Here is a 25,638-nt window from a genome sequence, read left to right on the forward strand (position 1 = left end):
CAGGTTCTCAAAACATCGTTGCGGATGCACTAAGTCGGCAACAAATTAATCAATTAACCGACTCAGAATCGCAGCACTCTCAACTCAGCTCACCCACTGAAACCATAAGAAGGGTAGGCACTAGCTTAAACCATTTTAATAATCAAATTATTATCCAAACTAACAATGGATTAGTAAGAATAGAAAGTAAAAATATATTCGGAAAATTTAGACATACCATATACTTCACAACTATAGAACAATTGATAAGTGATATTAAAGGCGTACTACACCCAAACAATATTAACGCCATAATCACTACCGAAGAAATTCTATACAAAATAAAAACTACACTAGTACAAACTTTCCCAACCACTACTTTTGTAATAACAAATGCATTAGTCAGAGACATCACTGACGAAAATGAACAGAATAAGATAGTTGAACAAATACACAGAAGAGCACATAGAAATTATAGAAATAATATAAAAGAACTGTCTGAGAGCTATTACTGGCCTAACATGCGAGATATGGCAAAGAAGGCAGCACAAATATGTGAGATATGTAAAAAATGTAAATACGACAGACGTCCTAATAAATTACTTTACGGAAAAACACCAATACCAAATGAAGTAGGTACACATCTGCACATGGATACATTTTTTATGGACAACCAAATATATATAACTACAGTAGATAGATACTCAAAATTCTGCTATATAAGAAAAATACCAGATAAGAAAAACTCATACATATATTTGAATGAAATACTATCCCAAATATTCCCATACGCAACGAACCTAACAACTGATAACGACCCGACATATGTTAATGTAGTAGCAAAATCCTTATACGATCGACTACATATACAGCACACAGCAGTGCCACCACAACATTCGACAACGAACGGTCAAGTAGAGCGGACGCACAGCACAATAGTGGAGCTAACTAACTTACTAGTAAAGGAAACCAAAGGTAAACACGAAGAGGTAATATTCGAAGTAGTACGACTGTACAATAAAACCATTCACTCGGTCACAGGACATAAACCCGAGGACGTTTTTTTCAACAGGGGAGGATACGACTATACAGTCATCAGAAACAGAATTCGTTATAAGCAAGAAAGAGATATCACCCAACAGAAGGCACCGAACAAACAAATTATTTACGAGAAAGGTGATATTATTTACATTAAGAGAAGCCGAAGAAATAAAAAACACGATAGATTTATGAAAAAAATAATTGAACAGGATAACGGTAAAACAGTCACAACAACTGATAAAAGAATAATACACAAAGATAACATCCGTACGAACTAGAAATGAATCTCACAATAATAATAATCTTGCTGTGCATAAACAGAATTAGTTCAGACACAAGTATTACAGACCTGAAAGGAAAAGATTATATATTAATAGAAACGAATCCAGCTTTTATATTTGATAGCTATGATTATTTATATCATATTACAAATTTAACTAGAATATTAACACCTTACCAAAATATATTAAACTCAAAATATAATTTAGATTCAAATCCTGAAGTGAAAATATTACACCGAAAAATTGAAATATTAATAAAACAGATTAATCCAGTTAATAGATTTAAAAGAGGATTAAACGCTTTACGATATTAAAATGAATAACAGGTACACCAGACCACGATGATGAAGTAGAGATACAGACAAGAATCAATCAACTAATTGAGGGACACAATAAACAAAAAATAATAAATAGTAATTTCGAAAAAATTACAAACAAATTAAACCCCAAGGATTTCTCTGAAAAATTAATACTCACAGAAGTCTACAATGAACTTAATACTCTCCTAACTACAATTAATTTAGCAAAAAATAACAACTTCCTGTTAACTTCATTGGACTTAGAAGAAATTACAGAAATCATTGCGAAAGAAAAAACAAATGTTTTAACCATAAATATTTTAGAATATGCAGAAATTAAAATTGTTAAATTCAAACAAAACTTTGTAACAGTTTACAAATACCCAAAAATCAAAGAAAAATGTGAACAATTCTACATCCACTCATTAGCTTCAACAAAAGGAAAATTAGTTATGGATAAAAATATTGCTTTATGTAAAGGAAATCAATACGTAAGAATCAATAAATGTAAAGATTTTATAGATCAAACTATATGTAAGCAGAATAAAAAGGACGGATGTACAATACAAATATTAGAGAAAAATAATGCTCAATGTAAAATGATAAAAGAAAAGAATCCACCCTTTATTAATTATGGTAACGGAAACATTATTATTAGCGGATTGAATATATTAAATAACGAGATTTTAGATGGAGATTTTTCAATTTATTTCAAAACCAATATAACATTAAATAACGAAGTATATATAAACATTAGGGAAACTATGGTAAAAATACTCCATAAAAAGCATAAAGAAAATCTAGATATATTAGAACAACAGAAAATACACTACTGTACCGATAACATCATCCCATGTATGATATAGAATCAGTAGTTTACATAAAAAGTATGGTCCTCTTTAAACATTGTCTATCTATCTATTAACCATTATCAGAAACCAAAACATTGTAAGCAAAGATAAGATTTCTATTTAAACATAAACCAAATACAAACATAAACAAAACATAAACAAAACCAAATAAAATATTATCAGCGAACAAAAGATTCCTATTCAACCATTGTAAGCATAGATAAGATTTCTACTTAAACATTATCAGCAAGATCCTTTTTTGAACATTATCAGCAGCCACTAAACAAAAAGAAACCAGAGCATATAAATAGACGATTAAGCATAGAAATAAGTTAGTCTTCTATTACACCGAAGCATATGAACTTCTGTTTAGAATTCATTAAAGTACATATAGATACAAAAAAAGTATATTGTTTTATTTAAAATCGAAAGTACATACTTAACTCGCATCCACAAAAACAAATGGACATTATTTTTTGTTTCCCAAATGCTCAAAATGCATTAATCGCTATCCTCGCCCAACAAACCATCCACATCCCATATAGCGATTTTGCCACAGTAGCGATAAAATCCACGAAACACTAAAAACATATATTAATTGATTTCTGTATCTGTAAAAATAGCCGAACTATTAAAACCACTTAATTAATTAACTGACAGAAATTTTAACAAATATATATAAAATTCGTAGACCGCCCAGACGCAGATCGTGCAGCTATGAAACAAATTTTGGCAAGTAAAACGAAATATGGCTCTTCGTGATCGCGTATGTGTGGTATGATCGCTTCTAACATGGTCGCTTTTAACATGATCGAGCATAATAATAATTCATAGATCAACAAAAAAAGAACAAATATTGCATTCATAAATAAGCCACACAACGATTATTAGATATGGACAGGAGTGCTACCATAAACAACATATTTATCGCAATTGTTGTTATTGAAAAATCGTATATTTCGAGATGATGGCGTAGTAACTCTGCAGCGAATCGCGCTAGTTCTGAGCTAGCACAGAACTATCTCACTAAAGGCAGGGCCGGATTAACGCACGACGGGGCCCTAGGCAACCATCAATTTGGGGGCCCTTTTTCTTCACGTCCGTTCCCTTCTTTTTTCGATTAAAAAATACAAACTTATATCTTTCATAAAAATTTTATTGTCACAATGTAATATCAATAATATTACTATCTGCATTTTAAACATGTCGTTTTCTACATTTGTTTTCGGCAAATTCATCAATTCTATCATCAATATCGATTTTGTTCAATAAATCTGACTCAATACAAAGTATACCTAACATCTCGAGTCGCTCTTGTCGCGTTATAGCGCCTACAGCAGCTTTGATTATTTTTAATTGCGAGAAGGATCGGCAGAACAATTTGTGATCATTAATGTTAAAAAATCCGAAGAGCTATTTCTGTGCTAGGAAATAGATCGGCTAATTGATCTTTCATTAGAATCTTATGCTAACGACTATGAGTTTTTTGTGCATCAGTGTACCTGGAGTTCACGTAACTTTGGAATTGTTTCATTTCAATGAAAAATTCTTCCAAATCTCTAGAATAAAAACGTACAAAGTAATTTATAGCTTCGTGGAGGTTTCCATGACTTAGAGAAAAGTTGATGAGAAATGCAAAATCTCTCTGAAACTTTCATATACACTTTCGCACGTCGTTTGATTTCTGTGAAGATTGTCGATGATTTCGAGGAAACCTTTTGTCCTAAAATTATAGCGAGGAGAAAATTCTACTTCTGGACTTCTGGAGCATTTCCGTCATTAGGTTGGTTTTTTCTACGACGATCACGTTCTACGATTTCTGTATAACCTACACCAGGTAATATTTGTTTTGTTTTTTCCTCGAAATCATTGAATTTTTCACGGAATGAAACGAAAGACTCTTCTAAAAATCTGTACAAAAAAGCACACGTTTGCAAATCTGCTTTTTCACTTTGCATAGACTTACCCACTGAACGCATAGCAGTCCAAATACAGTTCCATAAAATCAACATGAAACCAAATTCGAATTTTTGCATTTTATTAGCGATACACGTCGCCTCATAACGAGTATCAGTATTTTGTGATTCATCATCAGCAATGATTTCTAGAGCCTCTAATATGATATCAAATGAATCGTACACTGCATTCGTCCCATTCAAATGTGCTTCCCAACGTGTAGTTGACAATGTCTTCAAAGTTTCCTCATTGTTTATTTTATTTTTTAAAACGCCCCAACGATAGGTGGAAGCGAAAAAAATTATATAATGTCTGCTTAATTAAGGGAATGCGCGAAACAGGGAATATAGATCGCATTCTCATTCAAACTCAATATTCTTGCTTGCACACCTTTATACTTTACGGACATGTTTAATGCGTTGTCATATTATTGTCCTCTACAATTTTGAATACCTAAACCACAGTCTTCAGTAAGAAACTTTAAAGTTTGATTCGCTGGACTTTCACCAGTATGATCTTCCAACTGAAGAAAAGTTATAAACCTTTTTTATTATTCAATATACTCTCCTTTCACTTCGATACACTTCTTTGCACGCTCATACAATTTGTCAAATGAGTCGGAAATGTCCTTTTTAGGAACCTTGTCTAGTTTGTCGGTCGTCGCCTTTTGAATACGGTCAATTGAGTTTTAATTATTTGAGTAAAACTTATTTTCATTTCTGAATATATTTTTCTTTCACTGTGTAGAATTTTATGTTTGTAAGAAAAATTTAGAAGCATTTTTCATTTTTCGGGTGCCCCCTAAAATCGGGGCCCCAGGCAACTGCCTAATCTACCTACTTGTTAATCCGGCCCGGACTAAAGGACAGTACTTTTTCTAATTCTGTCTCCTCGCAGTGCTTTCAACTAACCCATCTAGCATTGTGGTGTCCTACAAAATCACAATATTCCCACTTTGCAGACCTTTTGAACGCGTTCTTAACTGGTTCAGTCGTAGGTGGTTCTGAAATAATCGATGGCTTTAAGTAAATAATTTAAATTCATATAGCTCAGATATAAGCGCTGTTAGTACAAGTGTGGTCACCAATTGTCCCGCTCTGCAACTGATTGTCGCCAATTAAGAGGTGGTCATTAAACATGTAGTGCAAAACTGGTGCTTTGAATGACTGTCTCCCATTTTTGCTGCAGGAAACAACAATTTAAGATGTTTGAAAGGACGGTGAGAAAGAAAAATATTTCTAATTTTTTCTTGATGGGGACAAATTGCTTGGAATATTTAGCAAATTTTTTTTAATTTTTATTTTTATCTAATTTTTTTATGTTTCTTTTATGGTTTCTTTATTGTTATTATTGTGAAAATTCTGATTAATTGGTATACTTTACAAAGCCGAACAACGTAATACACTAAAAGAAAATTTACTTGGGTCTACCCACTTAAGTTTTGCATTTATTGGAGGCTATGTCATAAAAAACAACAAACATAATTTATTAACTTTGTCTAATTTATTCTATATCTATGATGTCACCATTTCGTATAATACAAAGAGGTCTAATCTTAGCATTCTGAGATAACTCTGGGTGATCGATAATTTGCTGCTTACTAATGGCCGTTTCCACGATCTTCAGTTAACGCTCACTGGCACTATGATCTTTCAGATAAAGATTCAGTAAGCGTCAACTGGAAACAGTAAAAACTGCTCTAAATTTCACAGTTTTGGTAAAACGCGTACTCTGGCCGCTAGAGATATGGTAGCTGTCCCTATATTACTAATTAGATCTATTGTCGTACTATTTATACAGTGGTGGATCTACGAAGCGGCCTAGATCCCGGGGGAGTCCCAAGAGAGTCCACAAAATGTTCCTGGGTTGACCCCACAAGAGTCCCTGAATTCGTCCGGAAGTAACCCCCAAACGACGCCGAAATAATCCCCAAATAACTCTGAAATTGCTCCATACGGATCCCAATGGAGTCCCCGAAGGCATTGCGAAATTACCCCCAAAACGAACCGCGAAGAACCAGAGGAGTCACGAAATCATCAAAAACTTACCCCGGGTCGACCCCACGAGAGTTCTCTTAATCATCTCAAAAGATTCCCCAAATGATCACAAGGGAGTCCCCGAAATTACCATAAATGACTCACGGGGGATTCCGAGGCGATTCCCAAAATTCTTCCGAAATTACCTCCATATGACCCTGGGGAGACCCCTGCGGGTAAATTCAGAAGTAAGAATTTTGAACTTTCTCTTGATATAATTTGTATGAAAGACAAATGTACTGAGTACAACGCCTGGAGCGTCTCCAAAATTACCCCGAATTGACCCTCAAATAAGCAAGGGAGGACCCTAGCTTAACGCAGGATCGAGTGGGAAGAGAATCGCACAGTCGATTGCGCATGGTGACCTGTCGCTACACCGTACACTCTACTGCATATATACTATATTAACATAAATATATACCAGCATATATACGCTTCGCCACGCCAGAAGTCGACCTTACGTCTATGGATGTTTCACATCAAAAGTTCGTATACTAGATTGAGATGCACATTTCTATGGCGAAAAATCGCACTAGATTTTATGTTCCAATGTAGTTTGTTTAGTGTATAGTAGTGAAGAGGGGGTCGAACATTAGCATCTTCCCTAGACGCTGCCTGACTGCCTCGGTTTAATAGGAAAGAGAAGTGATCCATTCAAAACCTAAGCACTCTCTGAAGATGTATTAACAAATAGCCTTTTCGCTGCGACAGGATATTACCACGGGCTTGACACCCTCAGAAATATTGGTAAAGTTTTTAATTTTTCCTATTTTCCAGTAGTTCAAGTCTTTTTTTTTTACTTTCTGAAAATAAGCCCCGCTTTCCTTTCCTCCCAGCGGCAGTGTTTGAAAACTTTTCTCAATTAGTGCGATCTTAATACTGATCTGTATACAGTGTCCTTTTTTCACTCTCAAAGCAGCTCTAGTGATCCGACCCGATGTAGAGCCGTTTTCGAATTTGATTCAAAGCTTTTTTAAAATCAGGAGCGGGCACAGTAGGCAATGCCATGCCCCTTTTTTCGAAATTGTCAAATACGCATTTTGAATTTTTATATAGAAAGTGGGCATGGTAACCTACCGATCTTTGAAAATGTTTTCCGTATAGTTCAATCCCTAAAATGTTTCACTGGATCCGCTTTACATATATTTGTGGTGCAAAGGCCCCTCCGGCCGCCGTGGTGTGGTGGTAGCGGGTCAACCTACCACACAGAAGATCCTGGGTTTACGCCCCGGGCAAAGCAACATCAAAATTTTAGAATCAAGTTTTTTTGATTAGAATAAAATTTTTCTAAGCGTGTTTATTTATAATTTTATTTTTTTTTTAATGAAGCAGGTTTTCATCCAATGGGATGGAAAATCAATTTGACAAGGAGCAATCTCTGTGTGATGCACGGGAGCTTTCTCTTTCAACCCTTGCCGCCTTTTGAATGCAACTTATTCATAGGTCCATATCTGATAAGTTTTAAGAGAAACAACTCTCTAAAACCTACTATAAACCTCAAACAGACTTTATATCTTTATAAACATACAATTTTATCATCCAGTTTTTCTACCGAGTGCTTAGTGGATCATTTTAATGGCAGCACGTCATTAATTTCGCCAAGCTGCTAGATGTTTGGTGACTAAATGTTAGTCTTAAAAAAAAATATTAAGACACAAAAAGTAAATACAAGTGAAAAGAAAAAGAAAAATAAATATTAAAAACAATTTAAAATGTTTCAATGATAAATCTGTCTTCACGTCATTGTTATAAATCAAAGCAATTCTTGTTGTGACATTTCATCCATTATCCCGCAGTCGGTTTGCACGTAATACACGTGCATTGGGCACCGAAGACAACAAACAGTGCCGTCAACCTAGAGCCACACGCCACGGCGCACCTCTCAGATCACCCAAATAATATGTGGAAGGTCATTCATACTGTATATAAACACACATATGTATATGTAAGTATATATATTTACATTATTTTACAGTACTTGCACTCAGCAACTTTTGTTGCGCCACTTAGTAAATTGAAGGAGAGAGAGCGATGCATGGATGGGTATTTTAGATTAAAAAAACTACTTAAATGTGGGTACGTTTAAAGCGAACGAATGCGTAAGTAGGGGGAACTTGAGCTCCTAGCCACCAGGAATAGGTTCCGCATATTTTTCCAAACAATTCGACGACATGCGGAATGTTTTAGGCCCTGGGCAAACTCTTGTAAAAACGAAAACGGCGAACACTTTTCTGTGCTCCTGAATGGAAAAGGCGATGAAACGCCAGGGGAAGATGATGAGCCCGATCCGTACAACTCACTTATCGTGCCCGTGGGAGTTTCGAGAGAAATGTTTTTCGAAAGATTTACGGAGCTATACTCATTGGACAAAGCGAGTTCCTAAGAAGATTTAATGATGACAAACAAACAAAACAAAGTTTAATAGGTAAAATAATAAGGGAGCTCAGGATTTTGTGCAAATGGTCTAGCATCATTGTATTGCAAACTTTTGTATCATATTTTTTACATTACACTGCTATGCATTTACTATACCATTGCAAATATCCAACATCAAGAAACATAGTTTATTTTTTATAATACTGAATAGCAAATCAACATCTGTCAATACAAAACAAAATAGGTAAAAAAAAATTTTAATGAAAAAGTTGTTCAAATTTCAGGAAAATATAAAGTTTTTGACCGGCAACGAAAGTGGTTCGCAACTACTCAGAAAAAGTCATCGTAGCAACAAAAGTTTCCGTATGTGAACTATCTTTATTAAAGTAAATATACATAGATACATTCGGCAGCAAGCATAAAAATAGCAGTGGCAATATTTTTCAAATTTCATTAATTAATTTCTTCTTTTTTTTATTTTCTGTATTTTAAGAAGAAGACTATACATTTTTGAACTGAATCCATGCAAACCAATCTCAAAAGCGAATTCGAAAAAATTAAAAAAATTTTCGAAAATATTGAACTTTTGCTTTGGAGATTTCTGAACATTTTTGACTATTTCTATTTGACTTTGTCGAACAAAGAACAAATTATAGGTCTCTCAAAAATCGCATTGGTTTAGACAATTTTCTTTCTGAACAAATTCAGAAAGTCCTGGTTAAAAAGTCCGAAATTTTCGTAAAATTTCTTTTCGAATTTTCGAATACTTTCGTAAAAGTTTTTGAGATTGGTTTGCATAGTTTCTCAACAAAATTAACAGTCGTTTTTTTAAATGTCGAAATTAGAAAATAGAAGAATGAAATTAACAAAATTTTATAAAAACTGCCACTGCTATTTTTCTGCTCACTATTGTACATAAGTTTCACACTCATTTAAAAAAAGAAACTTTATTATGTAAAAAATATATTAATTTTAAATGTTTCACGAAAAAAATCTTGACACAAAATGCACAAATAAACAAAATTAAGCAGGGCATAAAAATTTGTGTATTTTATATTTTATTGATATTGTTTAGCTGTTTTGGTTTTTTTTTTTTTATTAGCATAAAAATGTCACTCACCAAATAGTCCTGATGACACGCTTTCCCACTTATGCCATCTGTGAGACTGTCTATGGAACGCGTGGGTGATGATTCCTAAAATGAAAATTATTAAAACTAAATTATAAATAAATGCCAAAGGAAATAATAACAAAAAACATTCAAAAGTCAAGCTTTTAAATGTTTATTTATTTAGTTGCCTTTTTATACCCAGCTGTACTTGTACGCAGGGTAGTATAACTTTGATTGGATAACGGTTGGTTGTACAGGTATGAAGGAATCGAGATAGATATACACTTCCATATATCAAAGTGATCAGTATCGAAAAAAAATTTGACTGAGCCATGTCCGTCCGTCCGTACGTCCGTCCGTCAAAACGATAACTCGAGTAAATATTGAGATATGTATATATTGTTACGAATATTAGCAACACTAAGGGGTACTATCATCTCTAAGGCGATGCTAAGAGTGACTTATATGCACATCCATAAATAAATCATTATGTATCTAGATAAACGAATCAATCATTATATCTACACATATGTACGTACACGCACGGAGAAGCAACGCACAAATACATGCAGATATCTTATCTGAGACGCTCCCAAGAGTATGCAATTGTAATTGTGGAAGTGTCGCTCACAAATACACGCGCATATGAGAGCCACACACGTGGATCTGTAGTTATAATTATATGGCAGTAACTAAGTAAATTCTGGAAGCGCCTAGAAGATGCAACGAGGAAATCACAGAGTATAAAAACACCAACAGTAGAGGCGCGAGAATCAGTTTTGATTAAGCACGCTATCTGTCGAGCAATAGTAGAGTTTTTTATTGTGAAGTACTTTAATAAAGGCCATTTTGCATTATTAAATACTGGAGTTATTTATTCAACAGTTTAGTGATTCGAACTTAGCAGAAGGTTGCAAATAAGAGGATTTGCAAGTAAATTCGTTACAATATGTATTATTGCGCAGCCTTGTTGCCCTATTAAGCACACAAAACAAACAACAACAGCATTTCAAGTGTACAGCTGGGTATGTAATGATCGGTTTCAACCGAACTTAGACTTCCTTACTGGTTCTCTTTTAACAAGTAACCGATGATATCGTGCGACGTTGTAAACTTGTATATGTATATGTTTTATGCAAATAGTAATTATATCCATTATTTACATACCTGTAACAGATCTTCCAGACTCTCGATATATTCGATGGCATTGCGTAGTATTTCTACTTTGGGTAACCTCTGATTCGGATTCGTCGAGGTACGTCGCTTCAGCACCTCAAAAGCCTCATTAACCTAAAAAAGAGAAAAAATTTTATTATTTAATTTAGCAGCAATCTTTTTTATTCGAAAAATTTGAGATAACATTCTCAAGTAAAACTAGGAGTGTATTTATTTTACTATTATATACTAAGCCATTTTCGGGATTGGATTATTTGAGCAAATTCTTAGATTTCAAAAATATAGTATGGAGCCTTGCAGTGGGTATTTGTGTTTTAATTTAGTTTATTTTACTTACTTACTTAATTGACGCTCAAGCGTTTAAACATTTATGGTCGTGCAACAAAGTGCGCCAGTCGCTTCTTCGCTCTACCAACTGGTGCCAATTGGCCACACCAAGGGAGTTTAACTCGTTTTCCACCTGGTCCTTCCAGTGGAGGGACACCCTCTTCCTCCGCTTTCATAGGCGGGTTCCGTTAGAAACCCTTTCTTAGCCGGAGCATCATCTGTCATTCGCAGAACATGGCCTAGCCATCGTAGCCGCTGCGTTTCAATTTGCTAGACTATGTTGGTGTTTGCGTAAAGCTCGTACAACTCATAATTAAATCTTCTTCGTTACTCGCCATCGCCAAAGCGTAGAGGTTCATAAATCTTTCGAATAACCTTTCTCTCGAAAACTCCCAGAGCCACTTTAGTTTATTTTCATGTAGTTAATTAACGGGACAGACTTATATCGCTTTATAAAACTGTTTTTGTTATTGGTATTTCACCTCTTTATCAGCTACGTTGTCGGGAGCTGAGTAGTGAACTCGAATTCTCCGACATACTTAGTTACTAAGCCCTTGAAGCGCGCCTGTAAATATTCCACACAATTTGGATTAAAAAACATGTCGTATAGATACACATGTACCAAATTGCGTATAAAGGGAATATTAACAAAAAAGGCAATACTTAGAGACAATTTACAAAGCGTGCAGCAGAGCATTCGTATATCCGAGTGGATAGAGGCATCTGCCTTCACCTCAGCATGAAGAATGATGTTGGAGATTTCGAGTTCAATACTCAGCCGAAAGGCTGGCTGACAAAGAAGTGAAATTCAGAAACATGTCCTAGGAACCATCACCGTGTCTAAAATTTTTAATTTCTCTATAATATTACTAATTTATTTTATTTAAAAAATATTTTAGGATACTCTATAGTAGGGTGGCCCCTCAATTGGCTTTCTATCCTGAGAAACTATCTCAACATTATTCTTAATTTGTTTGAAGAATATTTAGACGCATGGTTCTTTTAAGGTACTATTTTACCTCTTTTCTAGTACCTTTCAACCAACATTTTTGCCAACATTAAAAATTTTATTACCATTTTTTCCCTGCTTTATCATCATATCATTGCATTTTTTGAATAAATAATGATTTTACGGGCTTGCCCCGTTATTTTTTTTGAAAGTCGAAAAATAATGACCACCCCATTGTATATTGATGCATATATCGTAAAATTTATGTATAGAAAAAAATTGGTAGGTATGGAGTTCATAAATTCTTTTCAGTTCAGCTAAACTTCTTGCTAAATTTTTGTCCTCCAAGTAATAGTTACTCATACGCCCGTATTAAAGCCAAAGATCACAAAAATTATTTTTTTAACATATATGCATCTCGCTTTTTAAAGCTTTGCCGCATTTGTCCAATATGACAAAAAACTAGTTCATAGCGGTAAAATACTGGTGGCGGATGACAATCAGCTGATTGATATTTTTTCATTTGATTTGACATTTTGTTTCCTCCCAGTAAACATTTGGGCTTAAATCAAATTAGAGCTCGAGCTGAGACCTCAGACGGTTTTTCTCAACAGAGACTCAGGTCCAGAACCAACCTTCTTGCCAAAAAAGAACATTTGTTTATATGACAAAATATGCTGGGTCCGTATGGCGTTTTGCGATCCGTAATCGAAATTAATTTTTATACCTTTCATGAAAATGAAATTGTATATTTATTTTGTCAGGAATCTCAAAATTGTAAGTCCTTAAAAGAAAAGAAATAGACCCACCAATAAGTATACCGAACCGATCAGGATGAAGAGCTGAGTTGATTTGGACATGTCCGTCTGTCCGTCTGCCCGTCTGTCTGTTTGCATGCAAACTAGTCCCTCAATTTTTGAGATATCTTGATAAAATTTGGTGATTTAGGTGTCCGATTAGACATTTGTGGGAACCGACCGGAGCGGACCACTATAGAATATATCCCCCATACAACCAATTTTCAGAAAAGAGGACTTTTGTCATATCTTCCTCAATTTATCAGATTAAAGCTTTAAACTTCACCATATGCTTTCGTATAAAGCACATATTGTTGTCTGAAAAAATGGACGAGATCGGTCGTATATATAGTGTATATTATATTATATTATATTATATTATATTATATTATATTATATTATATTTTATTATATTATATTATATTATATCTATATACATAAAAAGAAGTGTACATTTTGATTGTCACTCCATAACTCGAGAACGGATAGAAAGATTGCCATGAAATTTTTAGGAAAGATACAGGAAGGAGAGATGATGGTGACTAGGGTCTCGAGATATAGGCCAAAACGTGGACCCGGGCACCCCTAGAATGTGTTTATACAATATGGATATCAAATGAAAGCTGTTGATGAGTGCTTTAGTACAGGGTAGTTTTCATACCTATTGGTGACTAGGGTCTCGAGATATAGGCAGAAACGTGGATAAGGGTAACACTAGGATGTGTTTTTAAATTATGGATACGAAATTGAAGCTGTTGATGTGTGCTTTAGTACAGAGTAAGTTTTATGCCGCTGGGTGACTAGGGTCTCGAGATATAGGCCAAAACGTGGACCCGGATACACCTAGAATGTGTTTTTACATTATGGGTATCAAATTGAAGCTGCTGTTGTGTGCTTTAGTACAGAGTAAGTTTTACACCGCTGGGTGACTAGGGTCTCGAGATATAGGCCAAAATATGGACCCGGATACCCCTAGAATGTGTGTGTATTATGGATATCAAATGAAAGCTGTTGATGTGTGCTTTAGTACAGAGTAAGTTTTACACCGCTGGGTGACTAGGGTCTCGAGATATAGGCCAAAATATGGACCCGGATACCCCTAGAATGTGTGTGTATTATGGATATCAAATGAAAGCTGTTGATGAGAGCTTTAAAGTAATTTTCATTGTGATATTCGGTTCTGCTAGTTATATTATATTATATTATATTATATTATATTATATTATATTATATTATATTATATTATATTATATTATATTATATTATATTATATTATATTATATCTATATACATAAAAAGAAGTGTACATTTTGATTGTCACTCCATAACTCGAGAACGGATAGAAAGATTGCCATGAAATTTTTAGGAAAGATACAGGAAGGAGAGATGATGGTGACTAGGGTCTCGAGATATAGGCCAAAACGTGGACCCGGGTACCCCTAGAATGTGTTTATACAATATGGATATCAAATGAAAGCTGTTGATGAGTGCTTTAGTACAGGGTAGTTTTCATACCTATTGGTGACTAGGGTCTCGAGATATAGGCAGAAACGTGGATAAGGGTAACACTAGGATGTGTTTTTAAATTATGGATACGAAATTGAAGCTGTTGATGTGTGCTTTAGTACAGAGTAAGTTTTATGCCGCTGGGTGACTAGGGTCTCGAGATATAGGCCAAAACGTGGACCCGGATACACCTAGAATGTGTTTTTACATTATGGGTATCAAATTGAAGCTGCTGTTGTGTGCTTTAGTACAGAGTAAGTTTTACACCGCTGGGTGACTAGGGTCTCGAGATATAGGCCAAAATATGGACCCGGATACCCCTAGAATGTGTGTGTATTATGGATATCAAATGAAAGCTGTTGATGTGTGCTTTAGTACAGAGTAAGTTTTACACCGCTGGGTGACTAGGGCCTCGAGATATAGGCCAAAATATGGACCCGGATACCCCTAGAATGTGTGTGTATTATGGATATCAAATGAAAGCTGTTGATGAGAGCTTTAAAGTGATTTTCATTGTGATATTCGGTTCTGCTAGTTATATTATATTATATTATATTATATTATATTATATTAGTGAAATTTAACATTCCAACTGTGCAGTGTTTTTCATGAAAATAAAATCAATCATGTATACATGATTTTAAATTATTAACTCTTAATCAATGCTATCAACCACTTGATTATTTTTGCACAACAAACAAGTGTTGACTTTGGTTATGCCATGTTGCAGACAATTTTTATTTTCCACTTCACCTGAACTCGATATCCAATGTGCAATATCAACTGGAGGAGTATGCTGGATATAGATTCGAGAACTATACATTTCACTAAATAATTGTTAGAGAACTATATTGGCTACCAACTAGGGAACTGTAACGTAGAAGAATAACTAAAAAATTATGTTGGAAAATACTCATATCCTGCTCATTAAAGTTTGGTCTTTTTCGGCATAGCAAAACTTTTCTCCGTGGTAGACTTAGTACGTCTGAAGCCGCACGCAAAAACTCCAATACGTTGGAAAGCTGACTCCGCAACCCTTAACGCAGTTTGCCATTATATTTGGTTATCTACGCAGGCAATGTCTTATCAGATTGTGGATAAGAGGGCAGAGAGTGTTTCCTTCATAATCTAAGCGCTCTATAGACGTGGCTGTCCAGATCACCGTTTTCTGTGGGAATTTAGCCCAAAAGTTAAACCATCCCTCATTCACTGAGTTTGATGATAAAACCATTTATTCTCATATGCCCTGGGAACCAATATAGATGTATGCTTCTCCCTATCCCGATTCTTTCTAGGGATTGCTTACACTCCAACACACTTTTAGATGCTTTGATATGCGTGAATTGCTGCATGACTGTCGATATAAAAATTGACGCGGCTGCAGTTTAAGCTATTTTCATTCAGTGCTTCTACTGTTTTGTTTACGGCAACAACTTCCGCCTGAAATACGCTACAATGATCTAGCAGCTTGTAGGATCTGTGTATTTGCGGATCAGCACAGTATATCGCAGATACTTTGAAACCATCGGTGGGCACGTGTATCGTCTCGTTCGCCATTGGGGCACCCTTGTGACAACCATCCACCTCTATTGTGGCTCTAAGAGCCTCTTCGAAGCGGAGATATTTTTTTGAAAAAAATTTGTTTGCCCACATACAAGTTTCTCTGGATCCTCCTCTGACTGGTAAGTAGATCCTACAGGCTGCCAGATTACTGCAGCGTTTTTCAAGCGGAAATTATAGCAGTGAAGAAAGCATCAGAAATTCTGGAGGAAGCGTGCTTAAGCTGCAGTCGCGTTAATATGTATATTGATAGTCAGGCAGCGATCATCAAGAAGTGTTCTGGAATGCAAAGAAGCATTGGAAAAACTTCGTTCAGGCCGGACCATACATCTTTACTGGGTTCATGGTCATGAAGGGATAGAATGTAACGAAAAGGCCGATGAGTTGGGAAAGGAGGGTGCAACACTAGCTCAGTGTACGATAGACATCCCAATCCGTTTGCCAGAAATCAAAAGGATACAGGAGTTGCATATCATCCATCAAGCAGGAAAGGCGTGGACAAAGGCGCTGTGCTGCAAAATTTTCAAGATCATGTGCAAAGCCTACGATATTAGACTCACAATGTGGCTCATATCTCTGAAGAGAGAAGACTTAAGGCTCACGATGGGCATACGGACTGGACACTGCATTCTGGCGTCACATGCGTATAAGTTAGGCCTCGTCAATAATGGCAAGTGTAGGAAGTGTGAGCTGCCGGAAGAAACGGTTAAGCGCGTTCTGTGTTCATGTCCTGTGCTCACCAGGTCAAGGTTCCATTAGGGGCGGCAGAGTTGCCAGATTTTGAGGCAGCAATTAAGCAGGGTCCTGGAAAACTGCTATTATATGCCAAGAGGACGGAGTTATTCTATAGCATATGTCCTGGCACCTGATTGGGGTTCTACCGTTTGGTCGTCAAACAAATTCTGGTAACACAATGGACCCATTCAGTCTATGTGAGGTCTTTATTGACCGGCCAATTCAACCTAACCTAAGAGCGAGAGCATACATTCCCAGACCAGCAATACGTTGAGTTTCAGAAATGTGAGGCGTAGCATAACTGTTTCTATTCTTGTATGTAATATGTGTTCCAAATGTGAGCCAAATCGGACCAAAAATATGATTTTTTTAATATCTCGATCCTTGCGCCACCTATCGGAGTTTTTTCCCTATTATTGCATTGTCATCGGGTTCTAAACTATATTGCAAGTTTCATGCTTGTAGCTTATAGGGAAGTTACTTAAATTTCAATTACAAAATTCGTGCCGTTCAGCCAGCCACCCAGCCACCCAGCCTGTCAAGTCAAGCTAAATAAAACCGTTTAAAAAACCTACATTTTCGAAAGAACTAATAGTAATGTCGAAAATATATATTTGGGTAACTTGGTATGGTATGAAATAGCTCAAATATTAAAATATCACATTAACCTTTCAAAACAGACTAATTCGTTTTTGCGATTTAATTTTTTTTGGCCCCACATGGAGACATTAAATCAAAACAAAGTAGCTGCGTCAAAAATTTAATGCGTAGATAATTCACCTTAAAACAAGCATTAAATTGATATAATAAAATAAAAATAATTAACACTGCACTACAAATGTCTTTCTTTCTGACAGAGAAAGGCTATATGGATACCTAGTACTGAAAGACGCGGCAAAGCTAGAAAACATGCATTGGAGCGCACAAAATCGTCATTAACGGCTAAGCACTTTATTATTGTACTCCTACCTCTCCTCCCCTTTGGCACGAGAAATTTAGTTTTCACTAGCATTTTGTTTTTATGATTGTCTTAACCAGTTCCACAATTTGTATTAAATTTGCTCTTAATCGCCTATAGGAAGGAATATACATAAATGTGCACTATAACCCACATCATACGCTATTAAGTCTAACAATCCCCCTCCCTGCTTTTGAATTTCTCGTGTTGTTATTTTTGTTATCGCTTCTTGCAGTTTGCTTGTGCATTTTTTATGTTTTATTACTTGAGCATTGAATCGTAAAAAAATTTTAACTATTTGGCAAATTACTGGCAGGATCATAATTTATTTGTATGTAATGCAGTCAAATGAACCGCCTACCGCATATACCCACCATTTCATTTTCATTGGTCTCATCATCGTTAACACAGCATTGCCCCTGCGTTTTATATGCAATTTTTAATGGATTTGCTAGTTGTTGCTTGCTTTGTGCGACAATCATTACCGCCAATGTATTTTATAGTACATCTTCATAAGTGGCTCAATAACATATTTTTGGTGTCGCAAATAATTTGATTTTTATACTCAGTTGAGCAGAGCTCACAGAGTATATTAAGTTTGATTGGATAACGGTTGGTTGTACATATATAAAGGAATCGAGATAGATATAGACTTCCATATATCAAAATAATCAGGATCGAAAAAAAAATTGATTGAGCCATGTCCGTCCGTCCGTCCGTCCGTTAACACGATAACTTGAGTAAATTTTGAGGTATCTTGATGAAATTTGGTATGTAGGTTCCTGAGCACTCATCTCAGATCGCTATTTAAAATGAACGATATCGGACTATAACCACGCCCACTTTTTCGATATCGAAAATTTCGAAAAACCGAAAAAGTGCGGTAATTCATTACAAAAGACCGATAAAGCGACGAAACTTGGTATATGAGTTGAACTTATGACGCAAAATAGAAAATTAGTAAAATTTTGGACAATGGCCGTGGCACCGCCCACTTTTAAAAGAAGGTAATTTAAAACTTTTGCAAGCTGTAATTTGGCAGTCGTTGAAGATATCATGATGAAATTTGGCAGGAACGTTACTCTTATTACTATATGTACGCTTAATAAAAATTAGCAAAATCGGAGAAGGACCACGCCCAATTTTAAAAAAAATTTTTTTTTAAAGTAAAATTTTAACAAAAAATTTAATATCTTTACAGTATATAAGTAAATTATGTCAAGATTCAACTCCAGTAATGATATGGTGCAACAAAATACAAAAATAAAAGAAAATTTAAAAATGGGCGTGGCTCCGCCCTTTTTCATTTAATTTGTCTAGGATACTTTTAACGCCATAAGTCGAACAAAAATTAACCAATCCTTTTGAAATTTGGTACGGGCATAGATTTTATGGCGTTAACTGTTTTCTGTGAAAATGGGCGAAATCGGTTGATGTCACGCCCAGTTTTTATACACAGTCGTCCGTCTGTCCTTCCGCATGGCCGTTAACACGATAACTTGAGCAAAAATCGATATATCTTTACTAAACTCAGTTCACGTACTTATCTGAACTCACTTTATCTTGGTATGAAAAATGAACGAAATCCGACTATGACCACGCCCACTTTTTCGATATCGAAAATTACGAAAAATGAAAAAAATGCCATAATTCTATACCAAATACGAAAAAAGGGATGAAATATGGTAAGGTAATTGGATTGTTTTATTGGCGCGAAATATTACTTTAGAAAAAACTTTATAAAATGGTTGTGACACCTACCATATTAAGTAGAAGAAAATGAAAAAGTTCTGCAGGACGAAATAAAAACCCTTAAAATCTTGGCAGGTATTACATATATAAATAAAGTAGCGGTACCCAACAGATGATGTTCTGGGTCACCCTGGTCCACATTTTGGTCGATATCTAGAAAACGCCTTCACATATACAACTACCACCACTCCCTTTTAAAACTCTCATTAATACCTTTAATTTGATACCCATATCGTACAAACTCATTCTAGAGTCACCCCTGGTCCACCTTTATGGCGATATTTCGAAAAGGCGAACACCTATAGAACGAAGGCCCACTCCCTTTTAAAAATACCCATTAACACCTTTCATTTGATACCCATATCGTACAAACAAAGTCTAGAGTCACCCCTGGTCCAGAAAGGCCCACTCCCTCTTAAAATATTCATTAACTCCTTTCGTTTGATACCCATATTGCACAAACGAATTCTAGAGTCACCCCTGGCCCACCTTTATGGCGATATCTCGAAACGGCGTCCACCTATGGAACTAAGGATTACTCCCTTTTAAAATACTCATTAACACCTTTCATTTGATAGCCATATCGTACAAACGCATTCTAGAGTCACACCTGGTCCATCTTTATGGCGATATCTCGAAAAGGCGTCCACCTATAGAACTAAAGCCCACTCCCTCTTAAAATACTCATTAACTCCTTTCGTTTGATACCCATATTGCACAAACGAATTCTAGAGTCACCCCTGGTCCACCTTTATGGCGATATCTCGAAAAGGGGTCCACCTATAGAACTAAGCCCCACGCCCTTTTAAAATAATCATTAACACCTTTCATTTGATACCTATATCATACAAACAAATTCTAAAGTCACCCCTGGTCCACCTTTATGGCGATATCTCGAAAAGGCGTTCACCTATAGAACTAAGGCCCACTCCCTCTTAAAATACTCATTAACACCTTTCATTTGATACCCATATCGTACAAACGCATTCTAGAGTCACCCCTAGTCCATCTTTACGGCGATATCTCGAAAAGGCGTCCATCTATAGAACTTAGGTCCACGCCCTTTTAAAATACTCATTAATACCTTTGATTTGATACCCATATCGTACAAACAAAGTCTAGAGTCACCCCTGGTCCACCTTTATTGCGATACCTGGAAAATGCGTCCACCTATAGAACTAAGGCCCACTCCCTCTTAAAATACTCATTAACACCTTTCGTTCGATGCCCATATTGTGCAAACAAATTCTAGGGTCACCCCTGGTCCACCTTTATGGCGATATCTCGAAACGGCGTCCACCTATGGAACTAAGGATTACTCCCTTTTAAAATGCTCATTAACACCTTTCATTTGATACCCATATCGTACAAACGCATTCTAGAGTCACCCCTGGTCCATCTTTACGGCGATATCTCGAAAAGGCGTCCATCTATAGAACTTAGGTCCACGCCCTTTTAAAATACTCATTAATACCTTTCATTTGATACCCATATCGTACAAACGCATTATAGAGTCACACCTGGTCCATCTTTATGGCGATATCTCGAAAAGGCGTCCACCTATAGAACTAAGGCCCACTCCCTCTTAAAATACTCATTAACTCCTTTCGTTTGATACCCATATTGCACAAACGAATTCTAGAGTCACCCCTGGCCCACCTTTATGGCGATATCTCGAAACGGCGTCCACCTATAGAACTAAGGCCCACTCCCTTTTAAAATACTCATTAACACCTTTCGTTCGATGCCCATATTGTGCAAACAAATTCTAGGGTCACCCCTGGTCCACCTTTATGGCGATATCTCGAAACGGCGTCCACCTATGGAACTAAGGATTACTCCCTTTTAAAATGCTCATTAACACCTTTCATTTGATACCCATATCGTACAAACGCATTCTAGAGTCACCCCTGGTCCATCTTTACGGCGATATCTCGAAAAGGCGTCCATCTATAGAACTTAGGTCCACGCCCTTTTAAAATACTCATTAATACCTTTCATTTGATACCCATATCGTACAAACGCATTCTAGAGTCAACCCTGATGCACCTTTATGGCTATATCCCTAAATGGCGTCCACCTATAGAACTATGGCCCACTCCCTCATAAAATACTCTTTAATGCCTTTCATTTGATACACATGTCATACAAACACATTCCAGGGTTTCCCTCGGTTCATTTTCCTACATGGTTATTTTCCCTTATGTTGTCACCATAGCTCTCAACTGAGTATGTAATGTTCGGTTACACCCGAACTTAACCTTCCTTACTTGTTGTTTTTTAATTTGTGGATGCAAAAACAAATGCAAAAGATTGTGTACATTTGAAATTTTTTTCCGGCATTGTTGTTTAGATATTATTTTAATCACAGATAATCGGGTTATATGAAAATTTTTGGAAATTTCACTGTTTGGTGTGTATGAGAGTTGCTTCACAATTTGCTTGTTTTCTTCAAAAAAGTAATGGTAAAATCATACAAAATGTGAAATATCTCAAACACCCTATTACCCGTCGCTTTGCTGCTCAGATTAACACTCTCCTACTCTTCCAGTTTCTCTCCTCCAGTGATGCCAAAACGTGGGATTTTTAACAAAAAAAAAGTAAGGACGGAACTGTTTTCGCCACAACCGAAATCTTCATTAACGGCCTTTCATGAATGGAGCTGAACAATAACGTGTTGAATTTTCAAAAATTCATAAAATCTGAACAATCTGTTGTATGGGATATACATATATTATATATATGACCGATATTAATGATTTTTTCAGACAATAACGTATGACATATAGGTAAATATTTTCTGAAATTTCAAGTTTCTGGCTTTTAAAATGAGGAAGAAATTACATTAAGCCTCTTATCTGAACAATCGGTTGTGTGAGATATATATTATATATATGACCGATGTGAACAATTTTTTTGGACAATAATGTATAACTTGTACGTATACATCCTGTGAAATTTTTATCTGTTAGCTGTTAAAACGAGGAATTAATAACAAGAACCCTCTTTTTCGAAAAATCGGTTATAGGGAGATATATGCTCTAGTGGTCTGATCCGGTCGGTTCCGACAAATGATTGATTGGACACCAAAATATACCACCTCACTTCATTTCATCAAGATATCTCAAAAATTGAGGGTTTAGTTTGCGTTCAAGCAGACAGACACACGGACGGACGGGCATGGTTTAATCAATCATCCTGTTCATTCGGTAAACTTATTGGTGGGTCTATCTCTTCTCCTTTAAGAACTTAAAATTTTGAGATTCGGGAGTTTTCGAAATGAATACTTTTACTTGTTTAATAGCACAATCAACCAATTACACGCAAACATATCTGTACCGCCTGAAAGCGAGTCCCGGTGCGTATATATAACACTTTATTTTAAATTGGATGATGAGATACATACATTAGGGTGGGTCGATTTGTATGGACGAAAGTTGACCGATATCGCGCCATCGATTTTTCGATAGTATTTGGGCTCAGGAAAAAAAGTTCCACTACGCGTATCCAAAAAATAATTTTCCAGCCTGCGAAATCTCATTTTTTTTTACTTTTTTTCGACTATGATTTGAAGGTTTTTTATGACCTACTAAAAAATGTTCATATGTATACCCTGTCCGACACAAAAATGTGCGCTAAAAACGTTCCCGATAACAGTTTTTTGACAAAAAAAAAATTTAGCGGACATTTTTGGGTTGGACAGGGTATACATTAAAATTTTACAATCAAATGAAAGTTATTTTCGTAGGTCATGAAAAAACCTTAAAAATCAAAATCGAAAAAAAATAAAAAAATGTTATTTCGTAGGCTCGAAAATTACTTTTTTGGGTATGCGTAGTAGAACTTTTATCTTGAGCCCAAATCCTATCGAAAAATCGATGGCGCAATATCGGTTAATAAATCGACCCAGTGTAACATACATACATACAAGCATACAAGTAAAACCTTTATAAGCGTGTTGGAAATTGTGCTACGCGTTATATAAAAAATTTATATAAACACATACATAAGTAGAGAAAATTTTATATTTAAGGAAAATTTTTCTTGGTGGGAAAAGTGAGGGATTTTCTCACTCGAATAATTTCGTGGGTGTTTCGTTAGTGTACCCTTATATATATATATATCTCTCTCTTTCTCCCAAAGTCAATCTCTCTCTTACTACTGCCTTCCTTCTACCACGTACTCTGAGTATCCCAAACCCCCTTACCACCCTTCCCACTTTCTCAAACCTTACAAATCTCCCATCACTATACCTTTTCCCTTCAGCTTTTGAATGCCTCCTTCCCCGTCCCGGCGGCCAGACCGAGGGGGAAAACATCCCAAATATCATTCTTGGAAAAAAATCTTCTGGTGTACTAAATTGCAAGTAAATCGCACCATAAGCGGTAAGCAGATTATAAGAAAACGCTCAAAAATTTTTTTATTTTCCTCTTGCAAACTAAACTTGAAAACTTTTTATTTGAAAATGTGCCTTTTCCTATTTTATTATTCATTTTCTTTATAAAATTGCTCTCGAAATCAGTGCTACAGCCATAATTTTAATGTATAATGGAACGATGTTTCGTCATCCCTTGTCAAATTTGGTTTCGAGACAAACCGGTTTCGGCGATGTGCCATCATCAGTATCGATTTTCGTTCTCGATTTTAAATAAATTTAAATGTTTAAAAAGAGATACTAAGTTTAATATAATAAATTTAGTTAAAGAATAAATAGATCACGTCTTTTAAGTCTTTCTTCTTTGTCGGCTAAAATACAACTCAACTCTCGCTGTTCATCCATCCTCGCTGTCACCAGTTTGCCTCGTTCGCTGTTAACTAACAGAGATGCCAGACTGCTTTTCACAGAAGTAGGGTCTGCGGTATACTGTGCTGATTCGGAAATAAAATATTTAAAAAAATGTTTAAGTTAAACGGTTTTATTGTAAACAATACTTACATTAAGTAATAATAATACTAAAAGGTAGAAAATAATTAGTTAGGTCCTAGGTACTAGTCATCACACTCCTCATCAATCTAGGGCGTTGATCAGACAATTAAATAAACGCGTGAAATTTCTATTGATAGTCATAAGTAGGATTAACTGAACCTTAATTAGGTTATGCTACGCCTCACATTTTTAGAAATTTCACACGCCCTAGATTGATGAGGAGTGTGATGACTAGTACCTAGGACCAAACTAATTCTTTTCTAGCTTTTAGTATTATTATTACTTAATGTAAGTATTGTTTTCAATAAAACCGTTTAACTTAAAAAATTGTTTGTAATTATTTTATTTTCAAGTTTTTAGTCTTTATTTAATTGTCTATTTTTCTCATTCTATTTAGTTCATTTAATGACTCTTTCGTGACAATTTTTACAATCTAAGTCCTCAATACATAATCCTTCCAAAGATTTTACTCAACTCGGCGCCACGTATTCTTGTCCCTCCTCGAACTCCAAAGTATCTTGATGTCACTTCTACCGGATTGTATGTAATATTTGATCCAAATATGACCCAAATCGGACCACAAATACGAATATTTTTACTATATCGATCCTTGCCGCACCTAGCGGGATATTTTTTTTCATAAAGCGATTTCAATTTCGGTAAAGATGGATTTGATGGTGAATGAGGACAAAACGAAGTACCTGCTGTAATCGAGCAAAGAGTCAGCGCATACGCGCCTTGGCAACCACGCTACTGTTGGCAACCATAATTTCGAAATAGTAAAATACTTCGTTTATTTGGGAACCAGCATCAACACTAGCAACAAGATCAGCACTGAAATCCAGCGAAGAATCAATCTTGCCAATAAATGCTCCTTTGGACTAGGTAGGCAATTGAAAAGTAAAGTCCTCTCTCGGCGAACGAAAATCATACTCTACGAGTCACTTATCGTACCCGTCCTGCTATATGGGGCAGACGCATAGACCATGACAACACCAGATGAAGCGGCTTTGAAGTGTTC

At 35.8% G+C, this 25,638-nt stretch overlaps 1 protein-coding gene across 1 annotated transcript in view; it reads right to left on the minus strand.

Annotated features, from left to right (window-relative positions):
- Positions 1-25,638, minus strand: part of nau (nautilus) — a 148,805-nt gene that overhangs the window by 78,758 nt on the left and 44,409 nt on the right. Inside the window, exons 2-3 of the mRNA XM_067770902.1 lie at positions 11,098-11,220; positions 9,940-10,014 (exon numbers count right to left, since the gene is read on the minus strand). Coding sequence (XP_067627003.1) covers positions 9,940-10,014; positions 11,098-11,220 — 198 coding nt within the window. The remainder of the gene's footprint in view (positions 1-9,939; positions 10,015-11,097; positions 11,221-25,638) is intronic.

This window comes from Eurosta solidaginis, chromosome 1, assembly GCF_040869045.1.
Source record: "Eurosta solidaginis isolate ZX-2024a chromosome 1, ASM4086904v1, whole genome shotgun sequence".
NCBI classification, from domain to species: domain Eukaryota; kingdom Metazoa; phylum Arthropoda; class Insecta; order Diptera; family Tephritidae; genus Eurosta; species Eurosta solidaginis.